This window comes from Chironomus tepperi, unplaced genomic scaffold (genome assembly GCF_022539635.2).
Source record: "Chironomus tepperi strain 1889 unplaced genomic scaffold, CSIRO-AGI_Ctep_v1 contig_260, whole genome shotgun sequence".
NCBI classification, from domain to species: Eukaryota; Metazoa; Arthropoda; class Insecta; order Diptera; family Chironomidae; genus Chironomus; species Chironomus tepperi.
The window spans coordinates 1005954-1033791 of record NW_027226382.1 but is presented as its reverse complement, the minus strand read 5'-3'; the positions used below and the strand labels follow the sequence as shown (position 1 = coordinate 1033791).

Here is a 27838-nt window from a genome sequence, read left to right as displayed (position 1 = left end):
GTTGGCGATGAGCAAATAAACGCATTCAAATGTCATAGAATGGTCATTAATCATCAGTAAAACTAAGCCACAGTATTGGATTTCCTTTGGATTATATTTATCATTCAATTATATGGGGTTTGTTCGTCAATGATATTGGTATTTTGGGGGATTTTAATGTAAAAATGAGAATTTTGTGAGAATCTACCTAAAATGGATACATTATAGCTGGTTAAAAACAAGTTAATGGCTGGTTCTAACGGTTCCAATTGCGTACAACAATCCAATCCACAAATGCGCTCTGACAATTGCCCCAAAAAATCACAATTTTACAACCTAATTTTAAAAAAATTCTCATCCATTTATTCATTCACATTGCCGACGACATCAACGACTAGTTGTGGTAATTTTGGCTTTTTAACTTCTTGTTGATGAAAAAACACTCGCTGCTGTTAAGATGGATTTGCGATAGGTGTATTTTTTTCGATTATATATACGAAAATTCATGTAAGAAGAAGTGAGAATAAAAATGTTAGCGAAAGTGAAGAAGGGCATGAAATTACATCGCATAAATCATTATGGAAATGACTAAGGAAAATTTTATTTTGATGGAAAAATATTTTTTTTGTTGTTGAGAATTTTGGTAGGTATTATGTTTTATTGTATGGTGGATTAATATCAGGTTGAGCAGTCTGTATTATGACTTGACTACATAATTGAGTTGAGTAGCTTTTTATAGCTTACTTAATTTCTAACATTAGATGGCTAAATGTATGAATTGTTTACAAAAAGTGTACCCAAGACTCATTAGTTGGAATTGACATGTTGAGGTTTGGAGACTTTGGCATCAAGTTTGACCTTTTTTATGTATATATATTTTTAATTAAAAATACGCAAAAACTTTCATTCTCAGAAGCATACCTAATTTGTATACCAAGAAAAAAATCAATCACGAAACTTTTACATCACAGAAGTTTCCAAGCCTCATGGCACACATTTCTACGAATTTCCATTAACATTCAACATCATCGACTTAATTCAGTATGAAAGAAACTAATTAAGTCTCCTCAAAGTTCTAATTATTTCTCACTTTACCTTTTTTTCCTTTCGTTGCCCGAACTAATTTCAATTCACCAGGCAACGAATATTGCCCTAACGCCAAAATGGCAAGATTTTTGGACGATATTGCCAGAATTCGAATGCAAGATTTTTGCCCGAGAACGATTTTTGCCAGACTTTGCAAGATTTTCCATACAATGAAAATCCTTAACTGCACGACAATGCAAGAAAACAGCTATAAATCGGACCGATTTTTTTATCGGTCCGATTTTTGCAAGATTTTGCCAGACAAATCGTCCATAACTTGATCAACTTGCATACAAGTTATGGACGATTTTTGCCAGATTTTGAAAGATATTGCAAGATTTTTTATTAAAAAATTTTAAAAATTATATTTTTTGTTCTCTTTTTTTCCAGTCTCATATTTCACAAGCGTTTGAATCTTTTTAAAACCTTTTATACTCGTCCGATTTTTGCCAGATTATGCCAGATTTGTCTTGGGATTCGAACCGTGGATCGCTTGATTTGAATTGTTTGAAGTCCTACACTTTACCGCTGAGCTACCGCTATCTGAAAATGATGGCAAATGACATATATAAGTTACTAATGAAATTCAAGCATGAAATATAGTTATATTTTTAACATAACTTTTTTAATTAAATTTATATGAATCAAAAAAAAATTTTTCTAAATTTTTAAGTTTATTTTATTCACATCGAATTCACATTGGTATTTTATTTAGATTCGGAAGTTTTTTTTAACGAATGGTAAATTACAGTTAGTTGTAATAAGTTTGTTTTTTAATTCTACATCATTATTTACATGCAGAATTGAGTTTAGTAAGCAGGATAATGCGAAATTCCCTATTTGCATTATAGATCTTCTATATTTTATGAGATGAAAAGGCGCCGCTAGTTTCAGTTTGATCGTTCAAGAATCTTTCAATTTCTGTGTGATTAGCAACTGTATTGAGGAAGTTTTTCGTAGGTTTTCAAAGAAAATTATTCTGGAAGTGATTCGTCAGATTTTTGCCAGAAAATGCAAGATTTATTTTCTGGCAATATCGTCCAAAAATGGGGAGTCATAATATCTTGCGAAAATCTGGCATCGGACGGAAAAAAAAGTCTGGCGAAAATCTTTCCATTTTGGCTCAAGGGTGTAACCTGCCAATTCTAACATTTTTAGTTATTTTTGTTCCCATAAGAATGTCTAATGCATGACAATAAAATAAAAATTAACTCAACAACTGAGCAACTTTAAAATAATTTATTGCTTTTTCCAGTAATTTTTCTTTCTTTATTCTCTCATTCGGTATTTTATATAATTTTATATGCGGTGCCAAAATGAATACAGTAGAAAAAGCAGTAAAACAGCAGCAAAAAGAAATAAATTATTTATGTCCATTGGATTTTTTTTTTCTTTTTTCTTCTACAATAAATACATATTTAGCATATTTTATGAGATGAAAAGGCGCCGCTAGTTTCAGTTTGATTGTGTGATTAGCAACTGTATTGAGGAAGTTTGAGGAATTCCGAAGTGACGTCAATTGCATACTGGGGTCATAGATCTAAAAAGACTGATGGATTTGGCGGAATCCACTAAAAAATTGAAATAATGTCTCACAAAGCTGCAGAGCCAAGTGTTTGTCATCAAAATAAACTGAGTTGCACAATCAGCAAATTGCATCATTCGTCAAAATTACTTTTAACGGTTCTGTAAGCTCAACATTGCGTCTTTTCGTCAATATGCCCGTGTGGACCAAAATACCTCATAACAAGTTGATGCCAAGTTAATGTCCAATTGTTGACTAATTCTAATGTGTTTTTGTCTACTCGGGATAGCGTCGTATCTATGCCCTAGTATACATTATTCCATTGGTGGGCAACCTGTTATTTTTGGGTAGTATGCCGATAGTGTGCTAGTAGTGGGCTAGGTTACCCACCACTGCATTTTGCTGCTCGAAAAGCAATCTCCACGTTATATACTGCCTTATTATGTTACTTGTAGTTTCGATTTGATAAATTCATTCCAATTTGACATCTGATGCCTTTAAAATATTTTTAAAAATTACCATAATTACCACTTTCCCTAAAAAGCGCTTCATAATCCAACATTAAGAAGTTCTATATCCCATACTAGATGTGAGTATTAAAAAAGAGTAGAGAAAAGAAAGGAAGATCGAGAAGTAAAAAAAAGCCCCCAAAATTACACAATAAATTTTCGAATGATGATTGTTATCAGCGAGGTTGAAAGAATATAAAAGTAGAGAGAAACTACATTAAAGGAGAGAGTGAGTTGGTCTAAAAGGAACGCAGGGGTAATACGACGATGAAAAAAAAAATTTCTTGCTTTCACGCGCGCATTGCGGATACAAAAAGTAATAATTTGTGTGCATGGGAAACAAAGAAAGGAGGCAGAAGAAAGAGAGAGATGATGATGATGATTAAAATACTGACTTTTCAGCAAAGATATTATTGTGGCTGTTGGAAAAATTTATTACATTTCTCCAATCAGCTTTATGGTTGCCGCATCTTATTGCTGCAATTATGAATTAACTTGTCCTATTACTTCTACTAAATTTCTTCTCTATTATTTCCGCCATACGGTATTATCAATAGCGAGTTAAGGATGGTCAGAAGCTATTCCAAAGTGATTTACAGCATAAAAATGAAACTTTATATCTCTTACTGCCCATCGCTATTGCTTGTGTTCTCGCCTTTAATCATCATTATTTCTTGTTTTATTCGCTATTTATAGAACCTAGCACATAGAAAGTTCGGACGTCAGTTGGAGAAAATTACAGTCTCATTATGCGAACGCTTTTGTATGTTCAGTTCGCATCTATTCATCCATATCCAAATATTTGACCTTCAGTATTCAGAAATGAGAGCAAAGAATTTAGGAATTTTTTTAAGGACGGAAGAGTCTCTTTACACCGAAGAAAAGGTAGATATGTCTACTTTACATAATCTGTTGAGTTTGCCTTTCTCACGCCTCTTATTCCGCTTTACCTCCATGCACACAAACACATGAAAAAGAGTCCGTCCTTTATTAATATTATCAGCATCATTTTTGCCTTTCTCGGTATCTTCTTTTTCGAATAAATTAAAGTACATTTTTGCTTTTGGGACGTGTAAAAAATTTTTTGGTAAAGATTAAAAAGATATGACTGGAAAGATGTAATGAACAGTTTTTCGAGGGATATTATTTTTAAGGCTGTAATTGTTGGTAGATGCTTTTAATGGTGTTTATTTAATGTGGACTTTTTTTTTCGTGATTTATTTAACGGCTTTATGGAATTTTAAATTTTGGTATTTGTTGACTTTTTACGGTGTTGATTTTTGTATTGAATTCTAGGCTTTTAAGCTTTTAAATGGAAAATTTCTCTTTAAAGGCAGCTTAAGCATTCAATTTATACAGACATGGGGAGCAATTTGTGTGCCGTGACGCTAGTATACCGTCGAAAATGATTGGAATTTCTATAAACCTTGCGGATCTGATTAAGGCTTACCAGCAAGATGTGCCGCAAATAATAAAAAGTTGCTCAGCACTGGCATACAATTTGCTTCAACAATTTCATGAATTCTTGCTGATTTTAAGTTTCAGTAAGCCTTTCCTAACCCAAAACTTTCTTAACTAGGTCAATTCAATTTATTAGCTTACTCAGCAACACTAGAATTCATCGATAATACCCGATCCTTTTAAATTCGCATAAAACTATCTAATAATTGCCTCATAAAGCCCCCCACAAAAAACGACTATAGCATCACACCAAACTTAATAAATTCCTATTTTTCAATAATTCCCTTGAGTGCCTTTAAAAGGGATTAAAAGGTTGTGCATGAAATGAATTCCTTGCTTATTTTTATCAATTCATGGCATCTTGCCAATCTCTTCGTTTTTGCACAACCTAAATGAATGAATGAAAATTTTATGCAGTATTTTGTGTGCAGAAAATAAATCCTTCCATTTTTTTTGTATGTTCCTCCGTACACAGGGATGATATGAAATAAGAAGTAAAATGAGTTTGTTTTTTCTATTTAAAAAACATTTGTATTAATGTTCTCATCTTCATGTCTATTTCTGTATGAAGAAACGTGAATGAATAAATGCGATAAAGATATAGGAACGAGTGAGGAAGAAAGAAAAAGTTTCCTAAAAATGAGTTTCTTTTCTTTTCTTCATGAGAAAATGTGATTTTAATGTATCTTTTGTGTGGATGCATTTCAGATCCATTTATTTTCGTTTTTTCAAATTTTTATTCTATTTTGGCAACAAAAAAACATGCGAAAAAAAGAGGAAATTTCTTACAGAAAAATATTTTTAAGCAAGAAACAGCACAAATTCCTAAATGACAGGAAAAATTAAATTTACCGAGAAAAAGCAATTTTTCAGTACAGACTTTCTATTTCATCATCATTACGTAGCAATCCTAATGCCATCCCGAACGACACAAGTGAAGAAGGTTCCTCCAAAGAGCTAAAAGACTTAAGACTCTGCTAAGCCCCTTATATTAGAACAAAATGGAAGCCGCCTCCCTTTGGCATCCATATAACTCTCTTCAATGCTCAGTGTGGTCTCCATAAGGTGAGCGAATTCAGAGCATAAACAGTCAAGTACTGCACTTAGCCAAACTATACCAAGTACAAACCTCACCTTCTCGCGGTGGAGACCGTCAATCCAAGCCACATAATTGGGTGAATCGAACGAGACAGTTGGAACGTGCGGACGCTGTCTGGACAGGGAGCGTTGTCAGCATTAGTACTTGAGCTCCGACACTTCAAGTTCAATAAAGCTGTCGATAGAGACAGTATTGAATTTTGTATTGGCATTTGGCAGGCAGAAGTCTGCGATAAAGCCAGCTATGAGCGTCAAATCACAGTTGATCTGTTTGAGCAGCAAAATAAGTAAAGTAAGTAAATATTCCGCTGCAGAGCCTCCTTAATTTGTGTAGCTCGGGCTTCCTATGACAAAAAGATTATTTCATCGACACAAGAAAAAGTAAGCAATTTTCTATAAGTAAAGCAATTTTTATTGTATTCAGTCTTGCCTACACACGAGCGCACTCTAAAAGGGAGGCGCAAAATGCTCAATGGAGTGAAAATTTTTGCTTATTTCTCGCGAGGGAAATAAATTTTTTTCGCATGACTTTTCGAGTTCACTCAAGAAATGCGTATGGCAATTTTACTGTAAATTTTTCCTTGGAATTTTCTGACTTGAATCATTGCATTACTTTGCCATACTTCGTACGTTCACGTGATTGTACAAAATTTCTCTCGTCTCTAATTTTTCATGTCGTGAAAGGCAAACGTGTAGATTTGAGATGTTGAGTCATATTTCACATTTTACATGAAAATTTCAACAACGATTTTTCTTGTCATTTGTAAGATGAGGTATTTTTTTAAGGCTGAAAAATCTTGCGAAAATTGGATGAGACGGATGATTTTTACTTTCTTATGAAAGGTAATTTTTAGACTCTAATTTGGGCTTTGGGGAATTCTGGGAGAATTGTTCTGATGCTTCTGTATTATTTAAACTTATTTTCATTTCATTAAGTCTCAATCCGAGCAGGATATGCTGAAATGTTGCCACTATGCCAATGAGGCGGTAGCACACTGTCAGCTAATTTGGTTGTTTCCGACAAGTGACTGTCACTTAATTCTAAGTATACTGCCGCTTCGTCGCTTTGCTAGCAACATTTCAACATGTGCAGATCGGGTTTCATTCACAATATTGAAGTTTGCCGAGGATAAATATCCTGTAGACATGAAAGTGAGCTAAAATATCTCAAATTAAACAACATTTCCTGAAGGAATTTGTGACATATGAAGAAAATAGCTCAAGGAATTCAATGGAATTCAAATTTAGAAAAGAAAATGGAAATTAAAATTTTCGCAGGCATTTTTGAATAGTTGAGGGAAGGAATGTTCAGAAATTACGTAGCTTTACAATTTGTCTTTTCAGATTCTCACCTATAATAAAATCATGAACCAAAATTTGCAGACTGCAACTGATTTATTAGCACCCACTAGTGTGCCTTCGAGCATTTTTGGAAATGTCATGAATCATTAGCAATTTCAGTTGAAGCTTACCATCCAGTTGCGCCGTGAAAAATAAAAGGTTGTCCACTACTGCTCTAATCATTACGAAGTTTCCGAACTGTCCCTAAACAACATGAGGATGAATTATTTTTGCAACTCAATATTTAGCTCATCACCCACGCGATTCTCAGTAAATGATTTATGCTGAAGATAGAATTTTTTAACTCAATTTCCATTCTGTCTCAAAAATATTTGGTGATCTTATTTCAGACTCAAAAATATTCACAGAAGCTCGTTAATCTAATATTCAGCACATTCTACTTCTTATTACTTCGTTTTCTCTTTCAATTCTCATTCTTCATTCCCTATTCAGCGTGATAAAAACGTATTCTCTGATTATTCGATTTTATAGAAATCATATAAAATATATATATGCTTGCAAATATGATTTTCGACAGAAAGTTGATTACGTTCCCATCCTTTATGCAACGATTCAATCGATAAAAATATTATTATTATATATGCAAAAGGATCAAGTATCGCTTATCGGCAGAATTTTTCTTTTAAACAATTTCGTGCCTGAAAAGTATACTTTTTTTGTGTCATTGGAACTAAAATTATTTAAAGCATAAATGATATTGCATTTTCATGTAAAGAACAAATTTAATTCGCGTGCTCACAAAAGTCATAGACATATATACATGTAAAATGAGTTCAGCAATAAGCCCCCTACATGACAATATCTTCCTTCTCCTCACGTATTTCACATTTTTACCTCATCGTCGTCGCTCTCATAATCATCATCATCAGCAGCAATAATTTTAGCATGTAATTTGGAAAATGCTGTAATTTTTTTTAGAGCAGAATGTTTGCTTTGTATTTGGAAGAGAGCTATTCCGAATAAGCACAAGTTGGTTAGTCAATTAAAAATTCTAGACTTAGTGCCGGCAGTTATATCGGTTTAAATCTGGTATGTTCAGGATGAGACTTCAAATTAAGACTTTTTCGAATAGCACACTGAGTTCGTTAGGACATCGCTAAGTCGCAGTATAAGCAGAGAAACGTGAAGCTGCTTTTGCAGCACCCTGTCGGTTGAGCTTGACCAATTTTTAAGTTTCTTAGTTTTTGTCTAATTTCAAACATAAAGCCATCCTGGAGAGGTTACCAATTATTAACATCAGTCATACAATGCCTGAGCAATCAATAAGAATGCTTATGAGTATCCTCTCTAAATTGAGCATGCTCAATTATATTGGTTAAATGTACTTATCAGCATGTTATTTTATGAGAGGATGCTGATTTTCTGTTGTATGCTCAATTTCTGTTCGCGATCAAACCATGTCCAGCAACCTTAAGATTAGTCAGGATGCTGATTGTCTGTTGCATGCTGATTGTCTGTTTAGAAAGACCATGTCCAGTCCTCTTAAAGATTAGTCAAATCTTGACCAAATCATGGATTACTCTAGAAATTCAGATGAGACCCGACATGAGGTGGTAAGATGCGCCCTAGTTCCTCATCACGAATAAAATTCAGAACTCAATGATCTTGACTTGATAGTTGCATTACAATTTTCATTCTCACTCAAATTCCCTTTATTTCTTTTCCATTTTTTTTCGCCTTCTTCTTTACATTATTGAATGTGTTATGCTTTAGCATAAATGATATAGAAAACGAAGAGAAAAAAGTCCCACGAGACAAAAATTGATGATGAGTTAGTTGATGGGGAAGAAACAAAAAAAATAAAAAAAAGCAGGCAAAATATTTTTATGTTTCTATAATTGAAGGCGGCTTTTATGATGAAAAGGATGGAGAAATTTGCTCATAAATTCAATAGACATTCTTACTCTACTTGCTACATTAGCATTAACTTCATAAAAATAGCAATTTTCTTTTCATATTTTTTTCCATCCTCAATTATTTTGTTGTGTTGTGCATTCATTTCATTTTATTTTAACTGCAGAGTACACAGCACGATAAAAAGGCGAGGGTGGATGACGATGAATGAGGAGTTTTATTTGTGGAAACAATAGCACAAAAAGTTTGCATTGTTTCGTCTCTTTTTTTAGGAACAATACAAAAACTATAATTAACCACTTAAGTCAACTCACAAGTCAATTTAAGAGGAGGTGTGGCAGATAAAGGGAAAAGAAGCTTGCCTTTTGTTATATCCAACTCTCTCAGACCATAATGCATGCGTAAATTCTATTTCTTCTTCACCTTTAATCGATTTAAAAGCAACAAATTATAACACTGTGTGTGACACAAGAGGGAGGCAATTTCAGTTGCTATTTCCAATGTGAATAATTTGTGGGTGTAGAAGATGAAAAAAAAAGTATTTGAATTTTTTTTTATTTTTGGCGCAACAAATATTTAATGGACATTGTGGCTGTCAATTTATTGACTTTTTATTATTGTTGCTGTAAAAATGAATCAATCATAATGTCATGTTGTGGAATTGAATTGTTTGCAAACTGCTGGATGTCAGTATATTGTTTATGATGAATGTTATTCAGCTTCTGTTGTGCTGAATATTTTATTGAAATGTAAAAATTGTTTCAATATTCGGCATACGCACACAGTGTCTATTTTTAAGCAAACAACATTTTTGTTTTATGGGCGTCAAGATTGCTTGACTTGTCAGGTAATTTTAATTGTCAAAGATATAGGAGGTGTAAATGTGCGGCTGTCAAGTCTTATGGACTATAATTCATTTCCCAAAAATGACAACTTTTTTTTTCAGCTTGTTGATATTTTTTCATGTACCAATAGCAAGTTATATACGACATTGTTGATCGAGTTACAGATTTTTAAAAATGGGCATGAAGATTAACATACAAAATGTCTTGTACTCATAAATTTAGCTCTGCTTATGAAGAGATTTTTTAAAAATTGAGATTTATTTTTGAAATTTGTGTGGTCGTTGACGTATTAGATTTACATTTAAGGAGGAGAGGAAATGGGAAAGGTTCAAAGGTTAAGCAGCAAGGTAGAAGGCGTCAAAAACACATTTGTTGACAAATAGCACCCTTATGTAGATCAATCTGCTTTAATTTATATCAATTTCATCAAAAAGTCATGGTAAATTCTTAAAAATCCCAAAACATACGTCAAAATACATTTATATCTCTTTTTCTCAAGCATCTTAAATCTGTATCGCTTATATTAAAAGTCCTCGTCATCTTTCATCTTCTTGAAATCTCAGAAAAAATTTTGCAGATGTGAAAATACAGATACATCATGCTTTGATATTCACAATTTCTAAAGCTTTCAAAGTACTTTTTCTTTTATTTGGCTTAAAGGCAAGAATGACATGTTGCTGTCTTCATCTTACCACTTATCTTTCACTTATTCTTTATCTTTGTCAACATCAACATCACAAAGGAAGTGATGTCCTTAAGAGACATGCTTGTTCTAAAAATAACACTAACTGTAAACATATTCAAGTGAAAATATTCGCAAATGAATTGTGAATCAGTTAGGAATGACTCTGATGAATCTTATTGATGTACAAACTTTCATCATCCATATCTACAGCACTAATTCATTTACCTCCCGTTTAATGATATACCCGAAGATACAAAGATCCACAGCATCAAGTCATTTGCAATTCGGATTAAGCAAATCACAAAGATACAAAGAGCAAAATTAAGCGGCACCAGACCGACGTGACACTGTCATGATTCCGGATTAAAATCGAATTTGGAACTAAGTCAGAGTCACGAGGACCTGAGACATTATCGATTAATCGATTAACAAATTGTGCTTCTCAGAATACAATTCAAATTAGACTAAGCAACTAATCGAAAATCCTCTGAAACTGACATCTGAATCTACTAATAGCTCAATATTCTAATCGAGTTGCCTGTCTGCTAACCTTCTCAGAAATTCAAGAATTCAGAAGCTTTAACACAAATTTAAGAATATTTCACTCTTATTCTTTCTCTTTTGTCACTTCCACTTTCTATTTTTGCGACTAATATCTTCTTCCTATTTTTCTCAATGTTAACGGAGGACGAGACACGAGAAATTAAATCATCTGTCACTGGAATTTCGTTTAGCAAGCTGCCCACTTGGGAATATAGCACGACGTAATATCACTCAGGAAATGAATAGGAAGGAAATATTTCAATTCTATCCATAAATTCTATCGTCTTTATTTAAATATCGACTTACGTCAGTCAGACACTCCAAACTATGTAGCTACAATAACAACTACGTAAAGAACTTAAAAAAAAAAAGTTATTGCAGACAGAAGAAGAAGAAATGAAACATGAAATTGAAGAGTTTTAGAGTGGAAAAGTATCCAATTACAAAATTTATTGATTTTCTTTGGCAATAATGAAAGGTTATTTCTCTGATGTCGCCTTTTGTCGCCTCTTCATGACATTCTTTCGTGTCTTTGCTCATTCCTCATACGGACAAAATTTTCTCGTTAAAATCTCAACAAGATGCAACTTGCTTCATTGTTGGATACTGATGACATTGCATGAAATTTCTTGTGGATAGTTTTATAGAAAATTTAATTTCGATTGTCATTGCTTGACTTCTCTCTGGCTAGCATTTCTTCCTTCCTCATTTCCGGCTTTCATTTTGTTAATTTTTACGTGTTTCGAAATTGAAATTTAATAGGGATAAGACAAGCTCTAGCAGCTCGGTAGCTAATGGTTCCTTAATGAAATTTACAACTTCCGTTATTTTCGATGAATACTTTAGCGCCTTACGTTCTTATCAACGATTTGTTTTAATGCTGTCTGAACACGACTGGAAATTTTCATTTTTATTGGTTTTCTTATGTGTCTGTTTGAGCTCAAAACAATTATTTTTATGGCATTAATTGTGTGTCAATAGATTTTTGATAGTCATTTTATGGTCGAATAAGTACTTGAGGATCAAAAGTGGGAGGTCATTTTTTGGAAAGTGGAACAAGTCATAAAAATTATTCAAATTGAACTTCTTCAATCTTTTTAGCACAGATTAAATCAGTTATGGGCAACCTATGTGATCCGGCACACTAATGTGAGATCAATAATTATTGGAAATGGCATAAACCGTGTGCTGCATGCGATTTCGAGTCGTATCATTAAAATGTGCCGCGAATAACAAAAGGTTGCCCACGACTGGATTTAATTATTTGCAAATTTTTGTGTTTTGGTTGTTAAAAATGAACGAAAATAACATAAGTTTTAAGTAGAAAACCAAACATGACAGTAAATTATGCAGGAAGAAATAAAAAAATATTTAATCACCATTGAAACTTAATTCCAATATCTTCACGATCTCATTAGCTTCAAAATCTGCATTTTTGTCTTCGATTATCTTTAACAAAAATATCTGATTTGACTTTTGCAAAATGTTTTTTGGATAATTTTGATTGCTTAAAATTCTTCCAGAAAGCAGGACATCATGCTGTGATTTTTAAAGACTGTTCTCGGTTTTTTAACATTTTTATTTTCTTTCTCACAAAAAAATGACCTTTCATTCACATTTCTTCAGATTTTTTTCTTTTTTTGGTATTCTTTGCTTTTGTCTTTCCTTTCTTATTCACTTTGATCTGTACAGACAAAAAAAATATGTACATTTTGAGTTTTTTGTCCAGAGATGCATTACTTTGTAACGTCAAAAATACTAATATGGATTTAATTCTTAACTGTCGACTTTTCATTTTAAATTGCAATTGAATTTAAAGTGGCTTGACAATCAGAGGTTATTTATGACTTTCATTAGAACTTCAATCATTGTGTCTTGTCACTAAACTAGCAATTACACTTCAATTTTTAGGCTCGTCCAAAACTGCTATAATAACTATTAAGGTCGACCAAACACTGCAGGCTTGTTCATCTAAAATGCATGCCTATAGCTAAGGGACGAAACCTAGAAAAAAACTATCTTATTCCCAAAAATTGCAATTTTTCTAGTCGTCGACTCTAAAAATCAGTAAAAATCAAATTTTATCCTCCAACTCTGTTTTTAACACTAAATTTCTTTAAAATCTTGCCCGCAACGAGAACATGAAAAAAAATGAAACTTTAAATCCATAAAAATTAAAAAACGAGCAAAGACAACAAGAAAATGAGCAGAAAAGTTTCAAATGACAAAAATAAAAATTATGAAGATCATGAATCACATAAAGAAGTCAAGAGATGAACAAAATTGGCATCCATGTCGCCTCATAAGCAAATATTTACAATCGCGAATCATTTAAAATGTGATTAATATGGAAATTACGCGCTCATTCTTGTAGTCTCTGCTTTCTGTCTTATTTCTCGATATTTTATTTTATTGTCGAAATTTTGTCACATTTTTGTTGTCGTTTTTAAAAAACAGCACATAAAAAAGTCTCTTTTTTTGCACACCAACCAAATGCTCATTTATGTTCATTTTGCGTGCATCCATTGCACATACAACATATAGGAACGAGATATAAATTTATGACAATAATGATGATTTTCAAATTTTTTATGCACAATGCACACAAATTGTGGACATAAACATCTGTTGTTAATTTTAAAACAATTTTATTTTCCTTTAATTTGCTTCAAAAAAATTTTGTGCTGCAATCACTTGCTGCTGTCATTCAAATTTACACATTTCATTTAATTTAATAATTTTTGAACATCACAAAAACACATAAGCACTTAAGACTTATTATATTGTTTGATATGAGAAAAAGGAAGTTTCAGGATGGGTCACTAGGAGTTTTTTTCGGAAGGATTTGAGTGGAATTTATCGATTTAAAATCCTGAATTTGAGCCACATGGGAAATTAAATATTAAATAGGTCGAAATTAGCAATCACAGTGCCTTCAGGGTAAGGTGTCCTTATTGTTTATACAGCTGGCAGTGTCCTAGCAAATTAGCTGTGTTGCTCGGAATCAAAGCTAATACTGCATCAAACCCTCGTCCTTAAGTGTGAACACATAAAATAATTTAGACTCTATCGTTTCCTGGCTTCTTTTAGTCAAATTAACCTAATCCTTTAAAATAGTCGAAAATTTTGATTCAGAAATTGTATAAACGACTGGACTACATCCAGTGTCTACAATTTTTAATCACATCACAAATAATTCCCAAGTGACAAGCCCTTAAAATCAACTTATTCCACAAATTATGCACTACAAGTTCATCAGAAAGGATCCTGCTTCTCCTTATGTTCTTCATTTTCTTTAAGTAAATTAATCCACAAGTCAAAAAGTTTCACATTTTAAAGAAGAAATGTTCAACGAGCAGCTGTCATTTCCAATTTTTATCTCATATTTATTCATTAAAAATTAACGAATCAAACAATATTTTTTTTTGCCTTTATATTTTTTGAGACAATCTTTAATGATTCACAATAAAAAAAAATTCGGAAAGAACAGAGAAGAGGAAAAGAATTAAATTCTTAAAAGCCATCAACTTGCTCGCCCATCAATGTCGTTATTTAAACATCACACAGACAATTTGATTTTATTTGAAGCATATCCATAAGTATGTTTAATATAAACACATGACATGACAGAGTAAACTCATCCTGAGCAAATAAAAGAGATGCACGATCAGAGTTGAGGAGAGGGAAGTGAATATTATTTACAGTAACACATCTGCAGCTTTCATAAAGTTAAGTATCAAGTGGCAAGGAGTATCTCATCTGCCAGATCATGCATTGTCGCAAAATATTTTTTTTAATCGTCAATATTGCCTTAACTCATGCTGTAACGCAGCGATGGATCGATTTTATGGATAAAAAAAAAAAATTATTCTGCCTGCTTCAAAAAGTAACAAAATATTTCTTTTATTCTGCTTTATTGTGTGTATTGAGAAGAGAGCAGCAGTAGAGAAGATTTAAAGATTCAGCACCGTAAAAACAGGTTAAAGACGAAGATGAAGATGAAGACGAAAAAGGAGAAGCAAACAGAACAGAGAGGAGAAAAAAAAATCCGCACAATGTCGCATTTTGCCCTTTTTTCTTTACTTTCCATTTAAGTTTTCGCTTTCTTATTCCCTTTTGCTTACTTTTTTTTTTATTCTGTATTTTGAGAATGTCTCGTAGTATTTTTTGTGGCAAATCTCATCCACTTTTCAACCCAAAAAATCGATTTTTTTCTGTGTTTCGTGCTACTCGTCCTCGGTGTCTTTAAGGAGCGAGTTGTATGTTATCCAGTTTTAATCCACTTTGTTGGAAATATTTAGGAATCACACAAAACCTTTATTGCTTTTTTCACGAACTTTCTGGCTTTTTTACCAAATTATATTCTTTCGAGTTCACTTAAAATATCTTCTTTACACTCAAAAATTCACTTGTTTTAATTTAGAAAATTTCCAACTTCCTATTTATTATTTTTTATCAGCATAAATGATTTAATGATTCATTTCATCTTTCAAGAATTATTTAATTTTTTTTTTATAAACACAACAAAAATTCATATTTTATTCTCTTATCAAATCAATCCACTTATTTCGTAAATGTTTTCATTCTAGAGTAATTTCTTATTTGAAAAATAATTTTTTTTATTCTCATTCTTATTTAACCGCACGTCATGGCGATGATGAACCTTCTCTCGACCGATACGCGCTAAAGACTGAAGAAATGTTTTTCTCTCGACAGACTCAAAACACAACAGAATGAGATTGTGAATGAAGGTTTTTATGTAATGATCAAAACATTAAACATTTTGCAGTCGGTAAAACATTGGACAATGTTGCATCAACTGTGTAAACATAAACAATTTATGTCAATAAAAACATTCAACATTGGGAGTCGTGAGAGTTGAAAACATTGAGAGAGAATAATTTTGAGAGAGGATGAAATTTGGCAACAGTGGAAAGGTCATTACGATGGAATTGATTTTCATGTAAGGCACTTTAAGATCAATGTCACTAGCTTCTCTCACCATGTTGCTCAGGAGCTAGTTCAATGGACTTTAAATGAGATTTATCTAACAAATAAGGGGTTGTTCACTTATTATGGTCGATTTTCGTGGGGGAGGTTGGGCGGTCTCCGATTTTATAATAATATAAAGGAATGAAAGTCTTTTGCTTTGACTTATTGTAGCTATGGGGTTAAGTCAGCATAACCTAGTAAGCGAATGACTCTCAAGCACTTCAAACCATTAAATACAATTTTAACGAGATAGATATCGACAATATGATAACAATCTGAACTTTTTTCTATAATATTTTGTAGAATCATGTATTACTTAAAAAGCTGCTCATACCACATAAATGTAAATGTTTTGAAAAATTAATAAAATATTTATTTATAAGCACGTGAAGTTTTATCGCTCAGATTTCGTGACACTTCAATTGCTAGTTTGTTATTCAAAATTCCCAACAATAGCTTTAATGAATAGTTTGTTGATCAACAAATAGACGGAATTTTATGGTTATTGCTCTGAAAATCGATGAACTTTTCAGATTCTCGTGTGATTTGTAATGTTTGAAGGGCTCAGACTTATGAGCTGAAGACACTACGATCAATAATCTATGTATTACACCCTTTAGACAGACAGTTTGTTGTGGGATCTGGGCCACATCGTGGATAAACCTAACAATTGTGACACACAAAGTGAAAGAGACCTCAAAACTGGATCCAACACACGAATCGAGGTTCGTAACAAGGACGATGAATAAGAAAAATATCTTCTGGAGTTGAATACCGGATATTTGCCACGTGGTGCTAACGCTCAACTATTTAGATCATAGGTTATAACTTATAAACCGCGGCACAATAGTATGCCTAACAAAATTATTGGAGATGTCTGCCGTGTGCTGTTTAGATTGAGGTTTACCACCAAGGTGTGTCTCAAAAGTTGCATGCCACTGATTTAGACCACTGATGCCATTTCAGCATCACTTCTGAAATGAAAGCTTCTAGCTAGATTTTAAAAACATTCTGAATTCAGTGATTTTGCAATCAAAATGTAAAATTGCTTGACATAAATCCATATCTTGAAGCTTTTTTGCAGTGTCTACAAGAACTGCATTCCATTTCACACTTTATGTACTAATTACAACACAGCAGACTCAACGATCCAACAAAGAACAAGGAATTAATTACAAAATGAAACCTTCAAAAGTCACTTAACTAGAAAAAGTAATCCATTCATTCACAAATTTGTAACCTCACTATGAATTTCCTGGAAATCATTATTCATTCTCAAAAAAAAAAAAAACTTTATTTAAAATTTAACACAAAAATTCCTTTTTCTCATCCTCACCTCAAAAACCCGTCGACAAGAACCAACAAAAAGTCATCAACCTAACAAGCAGAACCGTAAAAATTTGAGAATGATTAATTATTGTTATCAAAAAATTATGCTTCCATGATGATGATGATGATGCCATCTGATTCTATACGTCTTTCTTTCTCACTTGTTCTTTACTTTCTCGTGTTTCAAATTGTGTAAATTTAAAAATATTTCCATTCTTTTGGTTTTTTGAAACAATGAAAAATGGGTGAAAAGTAAGAACTAAACGTGATACACTGGCAAAAAAGCAGAGGAATCAACTTTATTTTTTTTCGAAAAATAAGAAAGAAATTTCAAATTTCTATCCTGATGACATTGAATAATGCTTTTTGAGTCGTTAAATTAATGGATATCAAACGGCAATCAAATTTATCATTTTTTTGGTATCTTACTATACAGAATGGATATGCTATGTTATGTCTTTGCTGCTGATGTTATTTCATCTACTTCTTTGTCTTTCTTATTCTCCTTATTTTGATATAATTTTTCTTTCTATTGTTTCTTATGCGAGTTGCTGGTCTGTAAGTCAGTCTCTATTTTTTATTCACATTATGAATTTAAGTTGGTATTTTTGGTGTGTGGGGAGTTTGCTTTTTGGAATATTTATCATGTATCATGAATTTTTATATAATCCATCATTGTCTGCATTAGAATTTTGCTATCACATAACTTAAAATTGTGTACTTTTTCTTATTTAATTAGAATTTTTTGATGAGAATTCTATTTGCGAAGTTAATTTTTAAAACAGAATTAAAATGTTTGGAAATTTCATTTGAATCGATACGTTCATACTTGAAATTACTTAGAAATGAAGAAGCAAAAGTGTCTTGAGTGAGCTACTTAGCAAGGTGCAGATCACGAATGTTGGTGTTGAATTTAAACTCCCGGTTTAAGATCCCATCATCAACCTAGTGCTTTTTTGAACGTTTGGATACTTCAGCTTCCTAAGTGTAGCATTTAAATGACCAAGAATTGGACAACGTGAGATGAAAGATCGGGTCATTAAAGATGTTGGAAAGATACAAGAGCTATTGATTCCCCGTGGAGAGGTTTTACTAGAACCGACGAGAATATATTGTAATTTACTGTAAAATTGAATCTAGAGCTGACATAAGCACTGGACCTTAGATCTAAATAGGGTTTCTATTTAGCTGCTGCACATCTATAAAGAGTAATATAATCATAAAAGTGGGAATTCAACAGCATATTCTCAATAATTATAAATGGTTTTTTTTTCTTCCAATTTTGCCTCAATATTGACATAATTTTGTAGATGTCAAAAGATCACGTGATTATCCAAAGAGCTCATCAAAAAAAGCTGTTGATAAATTCAGTATAGCACTTGAAATTGGGAATTTTGCAAGCATTACCCAGCGATAGAACCAGCTTTAGGTGACTTCTACAGAAAGTCAAGGTCAAGTCACAATTAACTTGTATATCAATAGAAGTAAATAAGTAAGTATTGTCTTAAGTATTGAAAAAGTTGGATGTTGTAATCATACGGCAGTTTAGAAACTCCGTAAAAAACAATAAATTTTATTAAAAAGAATTACAAGAAGTATTTATGGACAGAATACAACTTCATAACCCGTTTCGGGATTTCCATGACAAGTGAATGTACTCAATTCATCGTCATATGCGTAACTGTAAGCTTCAGGACAAGCTTGTTTGAAAACAGCTGGGTAGTTGTGTGGCCAATGATGACTCTTGCAAGTTTGTGGTGTATTATGAGCGCCACGACAACAATATTCATCAGTATTGAATGCTAAGCAAGCACTTTTGCACGCAACTTTCCATCCGTTTTGCCAAACAGCCAATTCATCAGGGCAAATTTCATTTAAATCACGATAACAACCAGCTGGTGTGCAGTCATATTTTCCATTACCTGTTTTTCTATATGTTCCAGGAATCAAGTTGATTTTTATTGGTAGATTGTATCCGTCGACAAGTGATACATCATAATAATCTTGATCACCCCAACCATCGAGTGTAAATTCAGCAAGTGATGCTGGTGGATTTCCACCTGCTCCATTACATTCAATTTTGTTTCCTGTGCACACAATTTATTTATTTTTTTGTTTTAGTCATGGAAAAAAATATAAAATTCAGCAAAATAACTTACCACAATCTCCACTAACACAATGTCCATTTCCATCGCAATCTCTTCTTGGCCAAATGCGTCCACCCCAACCACGACCAACATGGAATGTTTTTGTTTCGTATTTATTCAATTGGAATCCTCCTCTCAATGGTGTTTCTTTACCTGGATTACCCAAAAGACCTGGCCATACTGTAAATGGACAATTGTTTCTCAAGCGAAACTCGTGAGCACATGACATGCCCAAGGCTACGGTGAAAACTAAAACAATTTGTAATTTCATCTCGATTCTGTCTAGAGTGAGAATTTCAACTGATTAAAGACATGACATGTCAACACCTTTTATACTACCGAGATTATGTGTACTATACATGTGTATAAATATTCGAACATTATTTGCAATTTGAATAAAATTGTTTCTTTTCGAATCTTCTAACTGATACTACTTTAAAAAATAACAATCAGCCACATTCCCATCTGGAAAGTACAAAGCGATATTGAAATCAAAAACAATTTTCTGGGAATTCTCATTTATTTATTCTATTAAACTTTATTTTTTTGAGCGAATAAGTGATGTGTAAGTAGGAGAAGTCATAAATCATTCCCCAATTAAAATTATAGCAAAGCTTATTAGCTGCATGTGTTGATATTATAGCGACATTTGGAATCATATAAGTGCTTTTTCAAAGAGGTCATTGAAACTTGTGGGAACGCATCTAATTATTGGTGATTAGGAATTTCAATAGACAATGACTTTGTCTACTTGGTATCCATTATTAGAGTTAACTTTAACACACCATTGGAGATCAAACTGTGAAAATATGCCGCTTAACGTGCATAATATTTAGTTAAGCTGACAAGAATAAGATTTTTAGAGTCATATTTAGACCCAGAATTTTATTATAAAGGAGGGGCTGATATCATAAGACGAGCCAAAGTAAACAAACCTCCAATGAGCTAGTCATGTTATTAGAAAACCTGCAGAAGCTCCATTAAATATGGTTTTTAAATCCGACTTTGTAGATGGAGATGGTGATGTTTACGGTTGACGACCAACGAACTCTTGGAAGAAAGCTGTCGACAAAGACAGTAATGCACTTGGTATTGGAAGCTTTAGGCGTCATCTAAAGGATGTCATAGATCATCTGAAATTACAAAAATTCAATAAATGTATAAATTTTCAGTTAAGTCTACAAATAAATTCAGATCAGATATTATTTTCCAAAGAAAATTGTAATTGTTAAGAATCATAGGATGTGAAATTAAATGTTTTATATCAACCCTGAAAATATTGGTTGATTGGATCACGGCTATTTAAAATATAGATTAGTACTAATGGTAAACTAAAGCGCCAATTTAGTGTTTATGACGATTTTACTTACAAAATAACGATCTAGAGATGCTTTGAAAAATTTGAAATTTGATCACCAATCACTCCCGTGCTCCTCTAAATATACTAGTTCGATTAAACAGAACGAAACTTTTCAATTTTTGAATGAAAATAAAAAGACAAAAAAATACTAATTTTAGGCTGCTCAAAGTATTAGATTCCTTATAAATATAATTCCTTATAAAGATTGCTTATAAATTCAGCGAAAACAGTCTAAGCTTCTCGAATGTATGAGAATGCATAATATACGCTTTGTGCCTATGCTACACTTATCCTAACACAAACATGTACCACCCTCTTCTTCTCGTGGTGAGAGGTTGTTAATCCAAGCCACATATAGGGACCGCACTGATTTTATACGTAGGCTCCGTTGGCCTAACAAGTCGCCAGCCTTAACCAAGAAACTAAAAGTGAGGCAGTAAATTAACAGAAAATTGTAATATAACGAAAAATAATATTCATGGTCAGCCAAGCAAAAATTATTAGTAAATCTTTGATTTACATTATTTTGCGACAGCCTAACAAAAAGCATTTCCAATACTCGTGTTTAAAAGTAATAAAAAAGTATTCAAATTCAGTAGCATTTGTGATTGTAATTTGACAAGCATCATAACTGTAAATTTTTCAATATTTGTATTAGAATAAATTTCATAATAGAAGTCTTCCTAATAATCGTTATTTGCTGGAAGCGAAAGTCAAGCAGACATCTGGAAATCTGAGACACAAGTGTGTTCTGGATTTAAATACATTTGTGACAGAACAATAATTGCGGATAAAATTTATTTATTTTCTTGGAAAATTCTATTGACTCAAGTGGACACGTGCCGCAATTGTGTGATTAACCTGTGCCTATAAATATAGATAACATTTCTAAGAGCTTTCCTAGTTCCTTTAAAGCTTTTGAAATGAAGTTTCTCGTTCTAACTTTGATAACAATTTTAAATCTTGTTAGTGCTGTAGACTACTGTAGCCTATGTAACAATCATGTGGCATGTAATAATAATGGAAAGTTCTTAGCTTCATGTCCTAAAGATGCAGCGATGGTAAAACTGTCGAGTGACAATGTGGAGACTATCTTAAAGGCGCATAATATTGACAGAAATTTACTTGCAAGTGGAAAAGTTCCAGGATTCAAAAGTGCCACAAAAATGAATGTTCTGGTATGTATATTGTCAACAGTTCCTTGGACTCGTCCTTAATTTCACAATTCTTTAATCCAGAAATGGGATCCTGAACTTGCAGCACTTGCTGAATTTAATGTAAAGCAGTGTGAAATTAAACATGACAAATGCAGAGCAACTGAAAAATATCCAAGAGCTGGACAAAATCTATTCTGGAAAGCATCAACTGGAAGCTTCAAAGACGTAAATTCTGTTTTGAATGCAGCTGTAAAGAGTTGGTTTGATGAATACAAACTTGCATCACAATCAAATATTGACACTTGCTGTGGGGGAGGAAAGCTTAAGAAGATAGGACACTTTTTGCAAATGGCACAAGACAAAGCTGTTGCAGTAGGATGTGCAGTGTCAAAATATACAAATGGAAAATGGAAAACTACTTTAGTAGCTTGTAATTATTCGTATGGAAATATTCTCCAGAATCATGTCTATACTACTGGTCGCGCGGCATCTGATTGTCCCAAAGGAACCAGTTCCGAATATACAAGTTTATGTAATTAACTTTTAAATCATGAAAATGTTAATTTTTCACTTGAAATGCTTTACAATAAATTTATAGGAAAATCATTTGAAATTTTTTGAGATTGCTGCAAACATATCTGCAGTCATGAGTATATAATTCAAGTTTTGGATTAAAGAAACCCTATATATTATCCAGAATACCACCTCCTTATATGTTTGCAGGACAAAATTCAATCGATATTTGATCGAACTATTCTGCTTACTATTCAATTACAAGTACTGCAGCAAATTTAACGATTTATTGATTTATTGAATATAAACTGACTTATCAAATGCTTATCAAGTCGTGCTGTCAGCCTGATTGTCCACACATTAAAGTCCAATAACTTCTCTTTCAACTTGTTTGAATATCCACAATAACTATAATTTATCTGAACAGATATATTACCATGCAAATATTAAAGATAAGCCCTTATTTCAAATGCACGATTTGCTTCAATATAAAAAGAAGTCACAGTACAAGAAGCAAACAGTAAGCAATCAACTGATATCATGAACGTTTTATTCATCAAAGTTTTAATTTTAATTTGCACATTGCAGTACATCAATGGGCAAACTGATTACTGCGACCTATGTCCAGATCACATTGCTTGCAATAATACTGGGACGTTTAGTTCTAAATGTCCAGCAAATGCTGTGATTGTAAATTTATCTGATAGTGATAAAGATTTATTCGTCAGTGTGCATAATGAGCTACGAAATAAAATAGCTGGTGGACTGCTGCCTGGTTTTTCGACTGCATCCGATATGTTTGCTGTGGTAAGCACAGCTTTTGACTTAATCAACTCTTTCTAGTTCTAAATATTAATTATCTTAGGTCTGGGATCCAAAACTTGCATATTTTGCTGAATTAAATGTGATGCAGTGTGAAATGAGGCACGATGGCTGCAGAAACACTGAAAATTTTCCGTTTGCTGGTCAAAATATTATTGCAAGATCCTCTAATTATCCTCAATATCCAGCAGTAAGTGCCACTATTCGAGGTTTCATTAATGCTTGGTTTAATGAATACAAAGCAGCTAATCAAACTCAAATGACCAATTGCTGTCAAGGAAGTGGACATTTTACACAAGTCGTTCAATCTCGAGTTGTTGCTATAGGATGTGCATTAGCTAGATATGGGTATACTTGGAAAAATGACCTTATGGTGTGCAATTATTCCTTTACGAATCTTATTAATTCTCCAGTTTATAATGCTGGGCCAACGGCATCAGATTGTCCTGATGGAACACATGAAGTTTATACAAATTTGTGTCAATAATTAGAGAAAAATGTTGGTTTTGGTACAGTAAAGTCTAAATTTAGTTCAATAATATTTGAGTGCATCTTGTTCTTTTAAATTTTCAATTTTTTATGACTACACATGCTTAATCATATAATAATAGCGTTTGATAAAGTGTGAATAGCAAACAAAATAAATTGAAGTCTTAAACCTTAATGTTGAATGCCTAATAAATAAGTTGCGAATGGCGAAAAATGAGCAGAATTTTGCTTGAATTTATCAAAATGTAAGTTGCGAAAATGATAAAATTTAGATGTTTACAATTTTGACCAGCTGGTTATCAATGTTGTTTATTACATGCGTTTACTGCGTCATCAAGGTTGAGCAACTATATGAAATAAATTTAGTATTTTTTCTCTAACTTATGTACTTTTTAAGTCAAATTTAAGACTGCTAGAGCAGTGGTGGTCAATCTTTCTTGTACCACGGCATTTCTTGGTCATAAGTCACGACCGACGCGGTACACTAGTCTGCCGAGTAACATAGGATTCGTTGCCCACCACTGAATTGAAGATTCTGATCATAATCTCAAATTGGAAGGACAGTGTCAATTTGGCATTGATCTTGAAACTAGCGCCTGTAAAATAAAACGTGCAACTCTTCCAAACCTTGAATTTTTAGTAAACACTATCTTTTACAGAAAACATCATGTTAACTCTTTTCAGGAAAAATATTAAATGTTATCATATTTAAGATAAAAATTGGCAATGCCTATAAATGTCAGAAAATTGCAAAAATCTAAATTATTTGAAAGTATTCAGTCAAAATGAAGAAATCAATTTTATTTACTTGTTTAGTTCTGTATTCATTCAGTGTCATCAGCAGTGTATCTGGGTACTGCTCATTATGTGCAGGTCATATTGCCTGTAACACAACTGGAGATTTAAGCATTTTCTGTCCTCCAGATGCAAGAGTTATACCTTTAGGTGCTCAGGAAATAAACGTCTTACTTGACGTGCACAATGGCTATCGCAATACAGTTGCTAGCGGACTAACTCCAGGATTATCAAGTGCACCCGCATCAAGAATGATGGCATTGGTAAGTTACCTGAAACTTAAAAAACTGTCAAAATTAAAATATTGACCATTTTAGTCTTGGGATTTTGAACTTGCTTGGCTAGCTGAACTTAATGTTATGGAATGCAGAATGGATCACGATCAATGCAGATCCACTGTTACATTCCCATTAGCTGGTCAAAATATATATATGCACGGAACAACTGGAGAATTTGGTCCGATTGAAAACCAACTTAGAGGAGCAGTTGATTTATGGTATCGAGAGTATACAAGCACTACTGTAGCTGATATTCGCAACTGTTGTGGAGGAGAAAGAATTTCCGCAATTGGACATTTCCTTCAAATGGTTCAAGACCGTGCCATTCGTATTGGATGCGCAGCAGCAAGATTTACAACAGTACAGTGGGCAACTACATTGGTTACATGCAATTATTCATTCGGCAATGTCTTGAACCAAGCTGTTTATCAAATTGGAAACCCTGGATCAGCATGTAGAACAAGAGACAGTACTTTCCCCAATTTATGCTCTGCTTAAATACCGATTTGAATAATTAACACCAAAATATTGTTTTGTATGGAAAATCAAAAGTAAATGTACGATAAAAGTTGAACATATAAATAAGCTTTCGTTCCTAAGAATAAAAATAATCCTAAAGTGTCTAGCAATCAGATTACTGCTTATAAAAATCGACATAATTTCTGAGAATGATTGTGATTTGGTTCACAATTTTGAGTAAATTGCTTACGTAATTTCAAAAATGCTGCCGTTATTCGTTCTATGTATATCTCGTTTTAGAGAGTTTAAAGCAGTGGTGGGTAACCTTTTTTGAGGCACGGTACACTTTAGTTCATTATGTATCGTTGAGCAATATTTGCTAAGTATATAATTGTGTAGGGTACAATATGAATCCTTAGCGAAGAGTTCGATTTCAAGAGCAATGTAAGCTGATAGTTTAAGCAGTAATGAATTTATAGAAGGTTAGTAATCTCTCGAGAGTATGCTTTTTGACCGTTAGGATATAGAGATTGAGCTTCATCCCCAAATGTATTCAAACTTGACAACACTTTTGAATTTTTACACTATTTGAGTTTTTTCATGCCATTCCGACGTGCCGCGACACACAAGCTACCCACCACTGATTTAAAGCTTACTCAATCATTCTTGTGCTTGCGACATCCTTTAAGATTTTTTTATCTGCATTCATCCTACATGTTTTGTTGTCATTGTAAAAAGAGAAGAAAAAAATTACATTCAATTTTTCAATCCATTTTCCAATCTTCTATGACATGATTATGTAAAGAATTCAATAAGCTTATTTATTGTATTTTCCAAAGTAAAGTATGTATGTAAACATGCATGACATACATAACATTATTGTTGAAGTTATAAACGATCTGTCGTCAGGTCTGATGCGACATTTCTCTCACTTTTTGAAGAGGAAATGAGCTGAAAATGATTATTTTGGCTTCTGGATGTTCTATTTTTCACTTGATAGGATGTTAATTAAGTCAATTAATTTGTATTTTCCTTTACCTATTGACTGATGATTCAAATGTTTCAAAATTCAATTCCAGGTATTTTTTCCAATTAAACTTTCAGCAATTGACTAATGAAATCATTCAAAATAATTGCAAAAGTTTACTTTTCATGTCGAATCAGCTTCTATTCCTTCAAATTATAAACAAATTTTTGGAATGAACTGAATTTAAAATTGGAAATTTCCAAGTCTTATCTTTAATTAACAAAAAAGTCGTGATGTTCAATCCACCTCCAAAAATTTATCGTTTTTCATGATTTGCTTGCTCAGTTTAATTAGCTGTCATCAAATTTAACCAAAAAAAAATTATCAAACTCATTCATTGGATTTATTTCTCCCGTGAGAAATGCGATATTCTCATGACAATTTTAATTAAAGATTTGCAGAAAGTATAACAAAAACTTCACAGCATGAAAATACAAACACGGAAGATACGTGCAAGCAAATAAACTCAAAAGTTCAAAAATAATGAACTAAATAGAATGCGATAAATGTATATATATACATAGAGGAAGTGTTTATTGTTGCCACAAAATCTGTCAAAAGTTTTCATTCAGCACTTTCTAGTTTAGTTTCATCGTTGAACTAAATTAAAGCACATAGATTTTTTGCTCCTCTTTTACTCAGTTCCTGAGTGAGTTGATGAAATTATGAGACGTGAAAATTGACAAAGTTGAATGATAAAGTTTTGCTTCTTCGTGTTTTTGTATTTAGACAGCAAAAAGGAAGGAGAAGACACTTGTGTGTTTGATTGCACAACGGTAAACAATGTTTCCTTATTATTTGTTTTTATCATTCAGTATCATCAGTACTTTCTATTATTCTTAATTAAAACTCTAACTTTTCAATTCATTTTTTTCCTTCCAACAATCTAAAAAGTATAAAGATTTTTGAATATGGATGTGAAGGTAATGAAAAAGTTTTAATCAATTCATGATGATGATATCATGTCAAATTATTCAATAATGAAATATATATCTTAAAATGTTTATTCGATTCCTAACTTCTTCTTAATGTAATTAAACTCGTTTTAATGGTAATTTTTTGATGAAATGATGTCATGGATGTTATTTTATAAATGTCAGCAGTTTTATTTATTTTCGAACTTTTGCGTACATTACAGAGAATGTACAGAGGTAGAATAAATAAATGTCATTGAGTTTATACAATTGATGTAGTTTTAATCACTTAAATGTTCAAGTTTTATACTAGGTTAAGTGGTTTTTTAACTTTTAAAGTCCGGTATTTTAAGGTATCCTGTACAAGATGGGGATACAAACTTTACTTAAAGCAGTAAATTTTCCCAGAAAAGAAATTGCTTCTTAAAGCCACGACTCTGTTCAAATTCACAAACTACGTCACAGATATGACTTTAACCTGGAAGTTAATTCAATGGCTGAACACATCAGCTACGATCCATGACTTACCATAGATATCTCCTTAAACTAGCTCTAACGCTAACGCTGGGTAACAAATGTCAATTTCTGATTCCATCTGTCTAGATCAAG

The 27838-nt window shown here is 32.6% G+C and overlaps 4 protein-coding genes across 4 annotated transcripts; 3 read left to right on the top strand and 1 right to left on the bottom strand.

Annotated features, from left to right (window-relative positions):
• Positions 1 to 18793: 18793 nt before the first annotated feature.
• Positions 18794 to 19729, bottom strand: LOC139091698 (uncharacterized). Its single transcript, XM_070641852.1, has 2 exons — positions 19428 to 19729; positions 18794 to 19355 (listed from the first exon to the last, which is right to left on the bottom strand). Exons 1-2 carry the CDS (start codon positions 19684 to 19686, stop codon positions 18868 to 18870), a joined length of 747 nt encoding a protein of 248 aa, XP_070497953.1. The 5' UTR covers positions 19687 to 19729; the 3' UTR covers positions 18794 to 18867.
• A 2032-nt stretch (positions 19730 to 21761) lies between these two features.
• On the top strand, positions 21762 to 22472 carry LOC139091732 (venom allergen-1-like). The gene is made up of 2 exons (XM_070641892.1): positions 21762 to 21953; positions 22014 to 22472. Exons 1-2 carry the CDS (start codon positions 21834 to 21836, stop codon positions 22470 to 22472), a joined length of 579 nt encoding a protein of 192 aa, XP_070497993.1. The 5' UTR covers positions 21762 to 21833.
• A 513-nt stretch (positions 22473 to 22985) lies between these two features.
• On the top strand, positions 22986 to 23754 carry LOC139091731 (antigen 5 like allergen Cul n 1-like). The gene is made up of 2 exons (XM_070641891.1): positions 22986 to 23252; positions 23311 to 23754. Exons 1-2 carry the CDS (start codon positions 22986 to 22988, stop codon positions 23752 to 23754), a joined length of 711 nt encoding a protein of 236 aa, XP_070497992.1.
• Positions 23755 to 24512: 758 nt separating this feature from the next.
• Positions 24513 to 25463, top strand: LOC139091692 (antigen 5 like allergen Cul n 1-like). Its single transcript, XM_070641844.1, has 2 exons — positions 24513 to 24814; positions 24869 to 25463. The coding sequence occupies exons 1-2, from the start codon at positions 24542 to 24544 to the stop codon at positions 25325 to 25327; spliced, it is 732 nt and encodes a 243-aa protein (XP_070497945.1). The 5' UTR covers positions 24513 to 24541; the 3' UTR covers positions 25328 to 25463.
• The last annotated feature ends 2375 nt before the right edge of the window (positions 25464 to 27838 follow it).

Bases quoted from the DNA above. Each gene is read 5' to 3' on its own strand.
- LOC139091698 (XM_070641852.1), bottom strand. From the start codon at position 19,686: ATGAAATTACAAATTGTTTTAGTTTTCACCGTAGCCTTGGGCATGTCA. The intron at 19,356-19,427 runs GTAAGTTATTTT...TTGTGTGCACAG, and splicing joins TTGTGTTAGTGGAGATTGTG to GAAACAAAATTGAATGTAAT.
- LOC139091732 (XM_070641892.1), top strand. From the start codon at position 21,834: ATGGTAAAACTGTCGAGTGACAATGTGGAGACTATCTTAAAGGCGCAT. The intron at 21,954-22,013 runs GTATGTATATTG...TCTTTAATCCAG, and splicing joins CCACAAAAATGAATGTTCTG to AAATGGGATCCTGAACTTGC.
- LOC139091731 (XM_070641891.1), top strand. From the start codon at position 22,986: ATGAACGTTTTATTCATCAAAGTTTTAATTTTAATTTGCACATTGCAG. The intron at 23,253-23,310 runs GTAAGCACAGCT...TAATTATCTTAG, and splicing joins CATCCGATATGTTTGCTGTG to GTCTGGGATCCAAAACTTGC.
- LOC139091692 (XM_070641844.1), top strand. From the start codon at position 24,542: ATGAAGAAATCAATTTTATTTACTTGTTTAGTTCTGTATTCATTCAGT. The intron at 24,815-24,868 runs GTAAGTTACCTG...TGACCATTTTAG, and splicing joins CATCAAGAATGATGGCATTG to TCTTGGGATTTTGAACTTGC.